Raw genomic sequence first — 17,500 nt, forward strand, 5'->3', positions numbered from 1 at the left:
AATTCAATGTATTCTGCAAAGACGCCTGCCAGCAACTCGCAAATATTTAGCTACTTAGAGATGGAAGCAAACACACACACTCATCCATTACACACAATCACACACACACATCCATATAGACACACACCCACACACAAAAGAGTGTGCACACATCCTCTAATACTCAAATACAAACACAGGTACAGACACACACACACACACATAGAGCATACGCACACTGAGCTCCTCCAGCTTGCATATAAACACACACACATAGAGTACGCACACTGAACTCCTCTAACTTGCAGACACACACACACACACACACACACACACACACACACACACACACACACAGAGTACGCATATTGAGCTCCTCCAGCTTGTCGATGGTGTTCTTGCATATAGACACACACACACAGAGTACGCACATTGAGCTCCTCCAGCTTGTCGATGGTGTTCTTGCATATAGACACACACACACACACACACACACACACACAGAGTACGCACATTGAGCTCCTCCAGCTTGTCGATGGTGTTCTTGCATATAGACACACACACACACACACACACACACACAGAGTACGCACATTGAGCTCCTCCAGCTTGTCGATGGTGTTCTTGCATATAGACACACACACACAGAGTACGCACATTGAGCTCCTCCAGCTTGTCGATGGTGTTCTTGGCGTCCAGCAGCTTGTTGGTGAGCTCCACGATCTCCTGGTCCATCGTCTTCTTATCCCGCTCCACTTTGCGCAGCTACGGACCAGAGAGGACACATCAACTGCTCTGTGTGTGTGTGTGTGTGTGTGTGTGTGTGTGTGTGTTAGATAGGTGTGTGTGTGTAATGTGAGTGCAAGGCAGACTAGTCATGTATAACACACTCTTAACAGTGTTTGAGTGAAAGTGGTCATTTTTAAAACCACCCCTCTTCGGAACCAGAGAACCAATCAAAGAGGAGGGGGGGGGCAATCAAAGAGGAGGGGGGGGCAATCAAAGAGCGAGAGAGGGAAGAGAAAAGGAAGATGGAGGAAAAGAAAACACACCTGCACTGAACAGAAGGATGCGGGGCAAGAGGGCAGGAGAGGGCAAGAGGGCAGGAGAGGGCAAGAGGGCAAGAGGGCAGGAGGGGGCAAGAGGGCAAGAGGGCAGGAGGGCAGGAGGGCAGGAGAGGGCAAGCGGGCAGGAGAGGGCAGGAGAGGGCAGGAGAGGGCAAGAGAGGGCAGGAGGGCAGGAGAGGGCAAGAGGGCAGGAGAGAGGGCAAGAGGGCAGGAGAGAGGGCAAGAGGGCAGGAGAGGGCAGGAGAGGCAGGAGGGCAGGAGAGGGCAGGAGAGGGCAAGAGGGCAGGAGAGGGCAGGAGAGAGGGCAGGAGAGGGCAGGAGAGGAGGGCAAGAGAGGCAGGAGAGGGCAACTTTACCACCACTCATGCAGACTATATGCTGTACAGCAACATAACCACCACTCATGCAGACTATATGCTGTACAGCAACATAACACAGCAGACCTCAGCATGGCTACCTGAACACATCACTACAGCAACATAACAGACCTCAGCATGGCCATCTCTACCTCCATCTCATCTCTCCATCTCTACCATCTCCTCTCCATCTCTCCATCCCATCTCTACCTCCATCTCATCTCTCCATCTCTACCTCCATCTCATCTCTCCATCTCCACCTCCATCTCATCTCTCCATCTCATCTCTCCATCTCCACCTCCATCTCATCTCTCCATCTCTACCTCCATCTCCGGATCCCTTCTTCTACTTCACCTCTTTCCACCACTTCCTTCTTCTACCCATCCTTCCCTTCTTCTCATCTCTCTCTCTCTCCTTCTCATCTCTCTCTCTCTCTCCTTCTCATCTCTTAATCTCTTCCATGATAATTTCTCTCAAGGTCTTGCACAGACCTCAGCTTAACTGTGCACTTTGAACTTTGACCCCCCCAGTGGACTAGTTTCCCCAGTGAGCCCAATTCCAGGTGTCCTGGTTACATCCAGTCTCATTACAGCTTCTACTTTTTTGACCAGCACCAGTAAGCCTGAGGTTCAACACCACCAGGTAATCCTCACTAATACACCTGAGGTTCAACACCACCAGGTAATCCTCACTAATACACCTGAGGTTCAACACCACCAGGTAATCCTCACTAATAGGGTTCAACTACACCAGGTAATCCTCACTAATAGGGTTCAACTACACCAGGTAATCCTCACTAATACACCTGAGGTTCAACACCACCAGGTAATCCTCACACCTGAGGTTCAACACCACCAGGTAATCCCCTCACCTGAATCCTCACTACACCTGGGTTCAACACCACCAGGTAATCCAACCATGGGTAATCCTCACTAATACACCTGAGGTTCAACACCACCAGAATGTCGAGCAGACTGATAGCCCAGAAGAGGGTGTGTGTGTGTGTGTGTGTGGGGGAGGGAGGTCACTCTGCTGATGCTGCTGCCATGGCAACAGGGTGGCACTCCTGTGTGTAGCGATGCCATTCTGCTGATGCTGCTGCCATGGCAACAGGGTGGCACTCCTGTGTGTAGCGATGCCATTCTGCTGATGCTGCTGCCATGGCAACAGGGTGGCACTCCTGTGTGTAGCGATGCCATTCTGCTGATGCTGCTGCCATGGCAACAGGGTGGCACTCCTGTGTGTAGCGATGCCATTCTGCTGATGCTGCTGCCATGGCAACAGGGTGGCACTCCTGTGTGTAGCGATGCCATTCTGCTGATGCTGCTGCCATGGCAACAGGGTGGCACTCCTGTGTGTAGCGATGCCATTCTGCTGATGCTGCTGCCATGGCAACAGGGTGGCACTCCTGTGTGTAGCGATGCCATTCTGCTGATGCTGCTGCCATGGCAACAGGGTGGCACTCCTGTGTGTAGCGATGCCATTCTGCTGATGCTGCTGCCATGGCAACAGGGTGGCACTCCTGTGTGTAGCGATGCCATTCTGCTGATGCTGCTGCCATGGCAACAGGGTGGCACTCCTGTGTGTAGCGATGCCATTCTGCTGATGCTGCTGCCATGGCAACAGGGTGGCACTCCTGTGTGTAGCGATGCCATTCTGCTGATGCTGCTGCCATGGCAACAGGGTGGCACTCCTGTGTGTAGCGATGCCATTCTGCTGATGCTGCTGCCATGGCAACAGGGTGGCACTCCTGTGTGTAGCGATGCCATTCTGCTGATGCTGCTGCCATGGCAACAGGGTGGCACTCCTGTGTGTAGCGATGCCATTCTGCTGATGCTGCTGCCATGGCAACAGGGTGGCACTCCTGTGTGTAGCGATGCCATTCTGCTGATGCTGCTGCCATGGCAACAGGGTGGCACTCCTGTGTGTAGCGATGCCATTCTGCTGATGCTGCTGCCATGGCAACAGGGTGGCACTCCTGTGTGTAGCGATGCCATTCTGCTGATGCTGCTGCCATGGCAACAGGGTGGCACTCCTGTGTGTAGCGATGCCATTCTGCTGATGCTGCTGCCATGGCAACAGGGTGGCACTCCTGTGTGTAGCGATGCCATTCTGCTGATGCTGCTGCCATGGCAACAGGGTGGCACTCCTGTGTGTAGCGATGCCATTCTGCTGATGCTGCTGCCATGGCAACAGGGTGGCACTCCTGTGTGTAGCGATGCCATTCTGCTGATGCTGCTGCCATGGCAACAGGGTGGCACTCCTGTGTGTAGCGATGCCATTCTGCTGATGCTGCTGCCATGGCAACAGGGTGGCACTCCTGTGTGTAGCGATGCCATTCTGCTGATGCTGCTGCCATGGCAACAGGGTGGCACTCCTGTGTGTAGCGATGCCATTCTGCTGATGCTGCTGCCATGGCAACAGGGTGGCACTCCTGTGTGTAGCGATGCCATTCTGCTGATGCTGCTGCCATGGCAACAGGGTGGCACTCCTGTGTGTAGCGATGCCATTCTGCTGATGCTGCTGCCATGGCAACAGGGTGGCACTCCTGTGTGTAGCGATGCCATTCTGCTGATGCTGCTGCCATGGCAACAGGGTGGCACTCCTGTGTGTAGCGATGCCATTCTGCTGATGCTGCTGCCATGGCAACAGGGTGGCACTCCTGTGTGTAGCGATGCCATTCTGCTGATGCTGCTGCCATGGCAACAGGGTGGCACTCCTGTGTGTAGCGATGCCATTCTGCTGATGCTGCTGCCATGGCAACAGGGTGGCACTCCTGTGTGTAGCGATGCCATTCTGCTGATGCTGCTGCCATGGCAACAGGGTGGCACTCCTGTGTGTAGCGATGCCATTCTGCTGATGCTGCTGCCATGGCAACAGGGTGGCACTCCTGTGTGTAGCGATGCCATTCTGCTGATGCTGCTGCCATGGCAACAGGGTGGCACTCCTGTGTGTAGCGATGCCATTCTGCTGATGCTGCTGCCATGGCAACAGGGTGGCACTCCTGTGTGTAGCGATGCCATTCTGCTGATGCTGCTGCCATGGCAACAGGGTGGCACTCCTGTGTGTAGCGATGCCATTCTGCTGATGCTGCTGCTATGGCGACAGGGTGGCACTCCTGTGTGTAGCGATGCCATTCTGCTGATGCTGCTGCCATGGCAACAGGGTGGCACTCCTGTGTGTAGCGATGCCATTCTGCTGATGCTGCTGCCATGGCAACAGGGTGGCACTCCTGTGTGTAGCGATGCCATTCTGCTGATGCTGCTGCCATGGCAACAGGGTGGCACTCCTGTGTGTAGCGATGCCATTCTGCTGATGCTGCTGCCATGGCAACAGGGTGGCACTCCTGTGTGTAGCGATGCCATTCTGCTGATGCTGCTGCCATGGCAACAGGGTGGCACTCCTGTGTGTAGCGATGCCATTCTGCTGATGCTGCTGCCATGGCAACAGGGTGGCACTCCTGTGTGTAGCGATGCCATTCTGCTGATGCTGCTGCCATGGCAACAGGGTGGCACTCCTGTGTGTAGCGATGCCATTCTGCTGATGCTGCTGCCATGGCAACAGGGTGGCACTCCTGTGTGTAGCGATGCCATTCTGCTGATGCTGCTGCCATGGCAACAGGGTGGCACTCCTGTGTGTAGCGATGCCATTCTGCTGATGCTGCTGCCATGGCAACAGGGTGGCACTCCTGTGTGTAGCGATGCCATTCTGCTGATGCTGCTGCCATGACAACAGGTCGCCTGGCAGTTAGCTAAATTACCTGCCAGGGAGAGAAGGAACACAGAGAAAGAGGAAAAAGGAAAAAGATGGACAGATAGAGAGATACGAACAGATAGAGAGAGAGACAAACAGATAGAGAGAGAGACGAACAGACGAACAGATATAGAGAGAGACGAACAGATAGAGAGATGAACAGATAGAGAGAGACAAACAGATAGAAAGAAAGGGAGATGGGGGTGGGGAGGGAGAAAGGGGTCATAGAAAGGGAAAGGTGAGCGAGGAGACAGAGAAAGAACGAGACCTAGAGAGAGTGAGAGAGATAGAGTGAGAGATTAAGCGAATGAGAGATAGAGCGAATGAGAGATAGAGTGGGAGAGAGATAAAAAGTGAGAAAGATAGAGAGAGAGATAGAGGGAGAGAGATAGTTATGAGCAGAGAGGCACACATAAATGTAAGGGAGAGAGAAAGAGAGAAAGAGAGAGAGAGAGAGAGAGAGAGAGATAGTTATGAGCAGAGAGGCACACATAGATGTAAGGGGGAGAGAGAGAGAGAGAGAGAGAGAGATAGTTATGAGCAGAGAGGCACACATAGATGTAAGGGAGAGAGGAGGAGGGAGGACATGGAGAGACAGAGCAGAAAGGTTTTCAAACACTGAAGTGAGGAAGGAGTCAGTTTAATTGCAATGCACAACTGGTCATCAGGGGACTGACACATGACCCCCCAAAGGGCCCTGTATCACCCCGGCTGAGGGTGAGGTTTCCAGCTGTGGGGGTACCCAGCTGTGGGGGTACCCAGCGAGAGGGGAGGGGGTGAGAGCCAGAGCTGACATTCTGACAGCGTTCAGGCGAGTCTCGCTGCCATGGCAACAGGGTGGCACTCCTGTGTGTAGCGATGCCATTCTGCTGATGCTGCTGCCATGGCAACAGGGGTAGCACTCTGTGTGTGTAGCAGTGCCACTCTGCTGATGCTGCTACCATGGCGACAATTTAGCACTCTGTGTTAACAATGCCACTCTGCTGATGCTGCTGCTATATGCGCAGGGTGGCATTCCTGTGTGTACAATGTCACTCTGCTGATGCTGCGCTTGTTTGTTTGTTTGGTGTTGACGTTGTTGTTAGGTTGTCTGTTGCTGTGTTTGTTGATTGTCTTTCTAGAGCTGTGCTAATTGGCTGACGTCCCATGTATACCCAGTGGCAGATCCTCTATGGGGACCAATCAGCAGCGGCATCGGAGCTGAGCAGCACAATCACACAAGCTGAAACCTCAAATCAAAGCCACTGATTAGCCTTCACCAGGAAAAAGGCTGCTTTTGAGCGAGCTAGCATTGACACTCAAGTTAAGATTATCTGGTTAGAACAAGACAGCCTTTTGTGGCTAAAAAACGTCACATTTCCACGCTGCCAAATGTGAAGCTCTGCCTCCCACCACCACCACCACCATCATCATCTTTATCATCAGGAAGTTTTCATGCAGGTGCTGGCTTTCCAAGCAGCCAAACACAGCCTAGCACAGAATAGCCGATCAAACCACAGCCTAGCACAGAATAGCCGATCAAACAGTAGCAGTATGACACAGCAGAACATGGCTTATTTAGTAGCATATAGCCTACCCTCTGACAAGTCACGCATTGGTTATTCCAGCATCACATAGCATAGCATAGCATAGCACAGTCTAGCGAAACAGCACAGTTCAGCACAGCAAATTACAGATTAGCACAGCCTAGTCTAGCACAGTAAAGCAGACAATAGCACTACAAAATGCAAATTAGCATAGCCTAGCCTAGCACAGCATGGCAGACATTAGCACTGCTGAATAGCACAAGCCCAGAGGAAATGAGCAGGCAGGAAGCAGGAAGTCAGCTAGCCAGAGTGGATGGAGGGATGCGTGGACACGCAGGGAGGGATGGAGGGATGGAGTATAAAATACATGGAGATGAATGGGGATGGATGGAAACGAATGAGAGACTGAGAAAGAGAGAGAATGAGAAACGCAACTGCATAGACCCAAGTCTGGCTGATGGCGGCCTGAATGGAGATGAAAAGACGACCCGGATCACAGGGCAGCGTGGAAAAGAGGGGGATCAGAGAGAGATGAGAATACAGGGAGAGTGACTGTTACACACACAGACACACACACGAGAGTTACAAAGACAGACCGACTAACAGACAGACAGACAGTTACAGAGATAAACAGACACTGATTAACAATGAAACTGAATGAGAGAAAACCCACACCATTGGCAGGGGATCGTATATGCTTATGGTGTGTGTAAGGGTCTCATGTATGTTTATATCGTGTGTAAGGGGATCATGTATGTTTATAGTGTGTGTAAGGGGATCATGTATGTTTATATCACCCGGAGAGAAGAAATACTCTTTTCTGATTGGCTGGTGGGGTGGCTATTAATTCTGAATAACGGGACACCTATGAAGTAGATCTGGTAAAAAAGTTTAATCACTGTTTCATATCAATGCTTAATAATGGTAACTATAACAACCATAGTAGGACGACGTTTGAGCCTGGAAGCAGGCTTCGCAACAATGGAATCAACTGTAAACAAGCTAACTGTCCATGCTACCTCAAAGTTGTAAAACAAACTGAACAAGTCGGCTTTTTTTAAACGGAACCGTCTGTTTCCTGTGCGTGCTATAAAGGCATGACTATTACCTATAGTGGCAACCAGGTGCTAAAAGCGGATAACTGGCCTTGAGGTCTCCTGTTATCTGAGGAATTAATGGACTCCTTGTGTGAGTTCTTAGCCTTCGCCCTCCCATTAATTCATTATAACGATATAACAGGAGATCTATATGTGCAGGCACTCCTGCTTTTACATAGCACAGCTGTGTAAGGGGATCATATATGTCATTCTCAAACATGGTAACACTCTGCTCATCTCCAGTGTAGTCCAACTCAGATCATCAGCTGAACCAGACCATCTTCAGGGAGCAAACTAGGAAAGGTAACCAAACTACAGATCATCTCTCAAAACAAAATACAGATCATCTAAATAAACCAAACTACAGATCATCTCTCAAATAGGTAACCAAACTACAGATCATCTCTCAAACATGCTAACCAAACTACAGATCATCTCTCAAATAGGTAACCAAACTACAGATCATCTCTCAAACATGGTAACCAAACTACAGATCATCTCTCAAATAGGTAACCAAACTACAGATCATCTCTCAAATAGGTAACCAAACTACAGATCATCTCTCAAACATGGTAACCAAACTACAGATCATCTCTCAAACATGCTAACCAAACTACAGATCATCTCTCAAATAGGTAACCAAACTACAGATCATCTCTCAAACACGGTAACCAAACTACAGTTAATCTCAAACATGGTAACCAAACTACAGATCATCTCTCAAACACAGTAATCTCTCAACTACAGATACATTAATCTCAAACATGCTAACCAAACTCATCTCTCCAAATAGGTAGCAAACTACAATTAATCTCAACATGGTAAAACTACAGATCATCTCTCAAATACGCTAACCAAACTACGGATCATCTCTCAAATAGGTAACCAAACTACAGATCATCTCTCAAACATGCTAACCAAACTACAGATCATCTCTGAAATAGGTAACCAAACTACAGTTAATCTCAAACATGGTAACCAAACTACAGATCATCTCTCAAATAGGTAACCAAACTACAGTTAATCTCAAACATGGTAACCAAACTACAGATCATCTCTCAAACACGGTAACCAAACTACAGATCATCTCTCAAACACGGTAACCAAACTACAGTTAATCTCAAACATGGTAACCAAACTACAGATCATCTCTCAAACATGGTAACCAAACTACAGATGATCTCTCAAACACGCTAACCAAACTACAGATCATCTCTCAAACATGCTAACCAAACTACAGATCATCTCTCAAATAGGTAACCAAACTACAGATCATCTCTCAAAACATGCTAACCAAACTACAGATCATACAGATCATCTCTCAGAAATAGATCATCTCTCAAACCACGGTAGCAAACTACAGTTAATCTCAAACAAACTACAGATCATATCTCAAACATGCTCTCAAATCTCTCAAACAACAAACTGGATCATCAAACTACAGATCATCTCTCAAACATCATCTCTCCGCTAACCAAACTACAGATCATCTCTCAAACATGCTAACCATACTACAGATAATCTCAAACTACAGATAATCTACAAATGGGTAACCTACAATCTCTCAAACAGAAACTCAGTTCATCTCAAACATGGTAAACCAAACTACAGATCATCTCTCAAACATGGTAACAAACTACAGATCATCTCTCAAACATGCTAGCCAAACTACCAATCATCTCTCAACCACGTAGCAAACTACAGATCATCTCTCAAACACGGTAACCAAACTACAGATCATCTCTCAAATAGGGTAACCAAACTACAGATCATCTCTCAAACATGCTAACCAAACTACAGATCATCTCTCAAATAGGTAACCAAACTACAGTTAATCTCAAACATGGTAACCAAACTACAGATCATCTCTCAAACATGCTAACCATACTACAGATCATATCTCAAACATGCTAACTCAAACAAATGGGTAACAAACTACAGATCATCTCTCAAACACGTAACCAAACTACAGATTAATCTCAAAACATGGTAACCAAACTACAGATCATCTCTCAAATGCTAACCAAACTACAGGTAATCCAAACATGGTTAATCAAACATGATCATCTCTCTCAAACACGGTAACCAAACTACAGATGATCTCTCAAACACGCTAACCAAACTACAGATCATCTCTCAAACATGCTAACCAAACTACAGATCATCTCTCAAATAGGTAACCAAACTACAGATCATCTCTCAAACATGCTAACCAAACTACAGATCATCTCTCAAACATGGTAACCAAACTACAGATCATCTCTCAAATAGGTAACCAAACTACAGATCATCTCTCAAACATGCTAACCAAACTACGGATCATCTCTCAAACACGGTAACCAAACTACAGATCATCTCTCAAATAGGCTAACCAAACTACAGATCATCTCTCAAATAGGTAACCAAACTACAGATCATCTCTCAAACATGCTAACCAAACTACAGATCATCTCTCAAACATGCTAACCAAACTACAGATCATCTCTCAAACATGCTAACCAAACTACAGATCATCTCTCAAACACGGTAACCAAACTACAGTTTAGTTTGGTTACTCTCTACTCTACTCTCCCTTCCAACTAGCTACCCTGTACAACTGCTTTAAATCTTTTTTTTTTTTTGAAGGAATATTTGAAATGTCATTCTATCAGCACTACTGCTATTACCCACTTTTGCTTAGCCCCGCTAAGAGCCAGGCCACCAGAGACCACTGTGTGTGTGTGTGTCCCTTGTGCCAGACCACCAGAGACCAGCCTCTTCATCAACAACTAGTGCCAATCTGCAGTTAGCCAACCAACTATTGCAAAGATGCTCAAAAACATCTCATTTGGGGGGTGAATAGCGTGTTGAAATTGGAGTTATGTGTGTGTGTGTGTGTGTGTGTGTGTGTGTGTGTGTGTGTGTGTGAGTAAATAAGTGAAGAGAATACATTCTGTGTGTGTATGTTTGTTTGTAAGGGAGAGACAGTGGGATGGAACCAGAAACAGAGTGTGTTTGTGTGTGTGTGTGTTAGTAAGTGAGTGGAGAGTATATCCTTGTATGTATGTGTTTGTGCGCGCCTGTGTGTGTCTGAGTGAGTGTGTGTGTGTGTGTGTGTGTGTGTGTGTGTGTGTGTCTGTGAGTGTGTGTGTGTGTGTGTGTGAGTGTGTGTGTGTGTGTGTGTGTGTGTGTGTGTGTGTGTGTCTGAGTGAGTGTGTGTGTGTGTGCGTGTGTCTGAGTGAGTGTGTGTGTGTGTGTTTAAGCAGGGAGGAGGTAAGCAGTGGGAACCTCCCTCACTGCTTTGTCGGCTGCAAAGCTTCATGGGAAATCAATTTGAGCTCAGGGTGCTGGGAACAGTGCAGCGAACCCACTTCGATCTGATGTGATTGGATTTGGAGGGAAAAATGAGCATATACCGCACACACACACACACACACACACACACACACACACACACACACACACACACACACACACACACACACACACACACAAAATGGACTCTCAGATGTGTCCTGATGCTTAACGATAAATCCATTTATGCTGATTGAGTTTATCCACTTTACAGCAGTCGGATCCTTGGAAGGTTCGAAATAAATCTACAGTTACTGCAGGGCTGTAATCGTCACACACACACACACACACACACACACACACACACAGACCTTTCAGTTGGTTATGCATGACCACAAGCTTGCTACAACACACACACACACTCCAGTACAGATCAATGAGAGAGCAGGGGGATGGGTGGCAACGTGGTGATGTGATCACTCAAATCCTGTTCTCCTTATACACCAATACACACACAAACATACAAGATGTGGCTAACATAATGTAATGAATTTTGAACTATTTCTACTGACCGAGCACTCGCGCGCACACGCACATGCACACACATGGGTCAGGTGAAAGGTTACCAAAGCGTGTAGTTTCTCCTCCAGCTCCTGGTTGGCCCTCTGAGAGGCAGTGTAGCTGTTCTGGAGTCTGTTAAAACACACACACACACACACACACACACACACACACACACACAAAGAGAGAAAGAGAAAAACATTAGATTCATACCAAAAGTCCGATAGTGCCATCCAGTCCCGCTGGGAAAAGGACTTTCTTTACAAAGACATATCTCATCATGATAGACACATGTGACACATCGCTGGAGTGTTGGTCAGAGTAAGTGTGTGTGTGTGTGTGTTGTGTAGGTGTATGTGTGACAAAGAGAGTGAGTAAGTATTAATCCTTGCTCTCCCTGATTAGAAGAGTGACCGCTCTAGCGGTCATGCCTTAACGAAGCTCCGCTCTAACGGTCGTGCCCGAACGGTTGTGCCCGAACGGTTGTGCCCTAACGTAGCTCCGTTCTAACGGTCGTGCCCTAACGTAGCTCCGTTCTAACGGTCGTGCCCCAACGCTCGTTTCTTAACGTAGCTCCATTCTAACGGTCGTGCCCTAACGTAGCTCCGTTCTAACGGTCGTCCCCTAACGTAGCTCCGTTCTAACGGTCATGCCCTAACGTAGCTCTGTTCTAACGGTCGTGCCCTAATGCTCGTTTCTTAACGTAGCTCCGTTCTAACGGTCGTGCCCTAACGTAGCTCCGTTCTAACGGTCGTGCCCTAACGTAGCTCTGTTCTAACGGTCGTGCCCTAACGCTCGTTCCTTAACGTAGCTCCGCCAAGCTAAGCCAAGGTGGCTTTACCTCGGAAAAGCCACCTTGCCACGCTGTGAAACAGTACAGCTGTGTGGTCAGCTCCGATCTCCTCGCAAAGTGCGGAAAATAGACGCACTTTTTAAGGGCCGGGTCTTGATGAAATTCACCACTCTCACAACCTCGTTCAAAATCTCATTTAGTTAGGGACTAACTAAGCTGCCTTGACACGAGCGCTTCCCTATGAATAACACAGTTTGTCCATTGCGCATCGGGTGCTACCTGGGCCCAGGCTACAGATAAAAAAATAAATTTTAAAAAATCCTGTTTTTCACGTCAGTTCGCGCCCCACCTGGCATGTCTCTGCGACCCACAGTTTGAGAAATGCTGACCTAAGAGGTCTCATCTTGAGAGGAAAATGAATGAGGACAGGAGAGCTGTGCAGTGTTCTACACCTGTCATTTGCATCTGTAATAGATAATGTTGGTGCGTTATCACCTGACATTTGCATCTGTATTAGATAATGTTGGTGCGTTATCACCAGTCATTTCCATCTGTAATAGATAATGTTGGTGCGTTATCACCAGTTATTTCCATCTGTAATAGATAATGTTGATGCGTTTTTATTGCCTATTATAATTATAACGCACCTCCATCTTATGCACCTACTGAAACGTCTTTTTCCTCCCACACAGAATAGTCGACTCGCCTTCAGAGTTTTATTGACAGCCAGCGAGAGGAATATTTCCCTGTCTGCCTGAGAACACACGGTCAATCTCCATCACCATCCTAATAACCATAATCATCATCACCCTCCTCCTCCTCTTCCTCCTGATCGGCGTGACTAATCATTTCCTCTGCTGTGTGTGTTGGCTGTGAGTGTGTGGGTATGAATGGGCTAGAGATGAACTCAATGGCTGGACACAGCACCCTGACCTATCATCAGTGGCGGAGCGGAGAGCCGAGTGTCCATGGATCAATATGCCGCTCGTTCCCATTCACCAATGAGCAGAATATTTACGCATGGTTGCCAGATCAGCACTTCTGCAGCCAGGAAGCCAGACGGCAGCACTCTAGAACCTTAACTGCTTTCGGTTTCTGCACAAGCACTTTCCAGTCAAGAGTGTTTGTCTGTGAGTAAGGGAAAGTATGCTCAAAAAGTGTGTGTGTGTGTGTGTGTGTGTGTGTGTGTGTGTGTGTGTGTGTGTCGTGTTCAGTCATCTCTGTTCTTCGTACAGCTGTCAGCTGGCATAACTTTCACAGGTTTGATGGCAGATACCCATCAGATAGTGAACCAAAGGTGTGTACCCATCAGAAAGACTGTTTTGATCTCATACACAGTGTGTGTGTGTGTGTCATGTTTAATTACTCCTCTACAAAGGTGTGTACCCATCAGAAAGACTGTTTTGATCTCATACACAGTGTGTGTGTGTGTGTCATGTTTTTGATATCACCTCTGTTCAGGATGCAGCAATGTTATTGCCCCAGGCACCCATATACATACAAATACACACACAGTTCTCCACACTTACACACTCTTCTATACACACACACAAACACACACACACACACACACACACACACACACACCCTTCTACACATACACACACACACACACACACACACTCTTCTATAGAGGAAAAACTGAGTTACTATCTGATGGGGCATCTGACATCAAAGCTGTGAAAGTCAAGCCATGCCAGCAATCAGCAGTCAGTAGAGTCAAGCCATGCCAGCTATCAGCAGTCAGTAGAGCCCCTATGTGACTATCAGCAGCCAGTATGTGACTACCAGCAGACAGTAGAACACTCCCTATGTGACTATCAGCAGTCAGTAGAACACTCCCTATAAGCGCTTTCAGATATAACCTCCGGAGTATATGCGGAGGCTTGTCAAACGGAGGTCCTACCCTTCGGATGATTCAGATATGATGCTAACCCGCGGACCTTTATACTGACCTTATAATGGACCTATGTGTGAACGACATACACGCATTACTACAGAATCTCTGTGTGGTTGTCGAAAGTGAGGGGTGGGGGCTTGTAGAGTTCACAAGATGCGAGATATGACGCAGAATATATGCGGCCGCTGCCTGTCACAGCTGCTGTTCGTTTACAAAGTGTATGCATTATGTAGGCTAAAGAAGAAAAATCTATTGCGCGTAGGCTAATAGGCTACTTGAAGTAGTCACTTAAGTGCGCACTTGAAATTGACCTTCAGTATTTGTACAGCGGGGAAAATAAGTATTGAACACGTCAACATTTTTTTCAGTAAGTATACTTCCAGTGAGGCTATTCACATGATTTCACCAGACATTAGTATTAACTTAGTAATCCACACATATTAAAAAAATCTAAACATTAATATCCATAAGTAGAGTTATGAGTAAAAAAGTGGAATGGCACAGGAAAAAGTATTGAACACGCTAAGAAAAAAGCAGTACACAAAGGCAAGGAATGGCAAGGAACAAGCTGGAATCTATAAGTAGTTAGAGAGTAATTATCCCTCCCTATCTGTGCAAATTAATATAAGCTGGCTTAGTACATACTGATGGGCTATAAAAGGTTTTTCGCTACCAAGGTGTCACACAAGAAACATTTCATGATGGGTTAAAAACAAAGAGCTTCAGTAAGACCTTTGCAACCTTATTGTTGCAAAACATAACAATGGAACTGGTTACAGATGCACTTCAAAACTTCAGAATCATTCAATAAGCAGTATTGGAGCCATTATCTGCAAGTGGAAGAAACATCACTGCATCATTAACCGCCATGCACAGGATCTCCTTTGCAATATTTCAACCAGGAAGTCAGAAGGATTGTCAGAAGAGTAGCCCAAGAGCTAAGGACCACTTGGAGAAAGCTCCAGAAAGACTTGGATGCAGCAGGTACAATTATTACAGAGAAAATCAATCATAGGTAATGCACTCCACCACCATGGCCTCTATGCACACTCCCCGCATGACTCTATTACTGAAGAAAAACATGTCAAAGCTCATTGAAAGTTTGCTACACAACATTTGGACAAGCCTATGAAATACTGATAGAATGTATTTTGGTCAGGCAAGAGCAAAATTGAACTTTTTGGATGTCATACTACACACCATATTTGGAGGAGAAATGGCACTATGCATCATCACCCTAAAAATACCATACCAACAGTGAGGTTTGGAGGTGGTGGCATCATGGTGTGGGCTGTTTTTCATCTCATGGTACTAGCAGACTTCATACAGTTGAAGGAATGATGAATGGAGTCCTTTTGTTCCGGGATAATCTTTACATCCACCAGAATGATGAGGATGAGACATGGCTAGACCTTCCAGCAGGACAATGATCCAAACCATTCAGCAAAGGAAACTCTCAACTGGTTTCAGAGAAAGGAAATCAAGGCCCGGACTTCAATCCAATTGAATAGTTTAGGAAGTTAACTAAAGATCAGGATTCACAAGAGGGACCCCTAGAATCTTCAATATTAAAAGACTATCTGTTTAAAAAAATGGGCCAAAATCACACCGGATTACTGCGACTGATTAGTTTCGTCATACAGGAAATGCCTTGAAGCAGTCATTTCAAATAAAGGCTCTTCCCCAAAGTACTTAAGAAATTTCAGCAAGCGTGTTCAATACTTTTTTCCTGTGTCATTCCACTTTATTACACATAACTCAATTTATGGACTTTAATGTTTGGATATTTTTATATGGGTGGATTATCTGAGTTAATACTAATGTCTGGTGAAAATTTCATGCAAATAGCCTCATTGGAAGTATCCTTACTGAAAAAAATGTTGACGTGTTCAATACTTATTTTCCCCGCTGTATGTGTGCGTCGAATAAACACATTTATCTGTTTTCAACGTTATGTAGCAGAATTACTTGGCTATGGAACCCCAAATCTGGTTTGCGTTGGAGAGAGAAAGCATGCACAAACTTCATGGTACCAGCCAATTCGGCTAACTCGAGACTTCAAGGCCATCATATACAAAGTTTTTAAGCAACAAACAAAATACTAACATAACAGTGAAGTGGTTCGTTTTTTCATGGTTTATTTTTCCAAAAGCATCCTCTCCCCATGTGTCTATTGCATTTACGTAAGGAGCTTGGAACAAAGTTGGCTTTTCTTCGTTTTCATTTTCTCTAGGCATATTTATGCTCAACAAATGTCAGCAGTGAGGTCATGAGAAGGCTATCAATAAACAGAAAACTGACCGTGTTGGCTAACAGTTTATTAAATACTCCTGTTATTGTCGTCAACGACGTCGCTGTAGGCTACTGCCTTTTCAGGGCCTTCTGCTTATGATTCAGTCTTTTGAATTCGTTTGGCCTTGCCATGCAGTTGTAGGCTACAACGTGTCTCTTGGCATTCCCTTCATGTGTTCTATCAAAATGCTGTCTGCCCTCATGGACAGTAGCTCCGTGATGTCTGCATCTTTCCAGGTCGGAGATTTTCTGGACAGCACTATGCCACTCCATCATAACACTGGCATTTAAGTCAGATCTAACCACATGGACGCACGAAAGAAACGTCACCTACACGCCCACTAGGTGTAGAACACTAACAGTATGTGGCTACCAAGAGAGCACATTTACATAAGGGTGGGAGAGGAGAGGAGAGTGGGCATCATGACAGGAGAGTGGGCATCATGATGGGAGAGGAGAGCGGGCATCATGATGGGAGAGGAGAGAACACTCTATGTGACTACCAGAGAGGAGAGGAGAGTGGGCATCATGACAGGAGAGTACAGCATCACAGGAGAGTGGGCACCAGAGAACACTCGAGAGGAGGAGAAGCAGGCCACCATGAACACTACCAGCATGATGGGAGAGGAGAGTGGCCATCATGACATGGGAGAGAGTAGAACACCCTCCTACAGTCGATGTGGCGCACCAGAGAGCACATCATGGTGGGAGAGGACATGCCACATCATCGAATCTGCAGGCCAGAGCAGGCATCCACCTGCAGCAACATGCCACAGGAGGAGCAACATGCCACACCATCATCATGATGGGATGGGATCCACCTGGGCAGGGGAGAGGCACTGGGCATCATGACAGGAGAGGAGAGGGCCATCATGACAGGAGAGGGAGAGGGCATCATGACGG

General features: G+C 46.9%; 1 protein-coding gene across 1 annotated transcript in view; it reads right to left on the minus strand.

Moving 5' to 3' along the window:
* The window catches only part of tjap1 (tight junction associated protein 1 (peripheral)), a 104,762-nt gene that overhangs the window by 11,032 nt on the left and 76,230 nt on the right, over positions 1–17,500 (minus strand). The window contains 2 exon segments of the mRNA XM_048269685.1: positions 637–744; positions 11,678–11,744. Coding sequence (XP_048125642.1) covers positions 637–744; positions 11,678–11,744 — 175 coding nt within the window.

The sequence above is a fragment of the Alosa alosa genome, chromosome 18, assembly GCF_017589495.1.
Source record: "Alosa alosa isolate M-15738 ecotype Scorff River chromosome 18, AALO_Geno_1.1, whole genome shotgun sequence".
NCBI lineage: Eukaryota > Metazoa > Chordata > Actinopteri > Clupeiformes > Clupeidae > Alosa > Alosa alosa.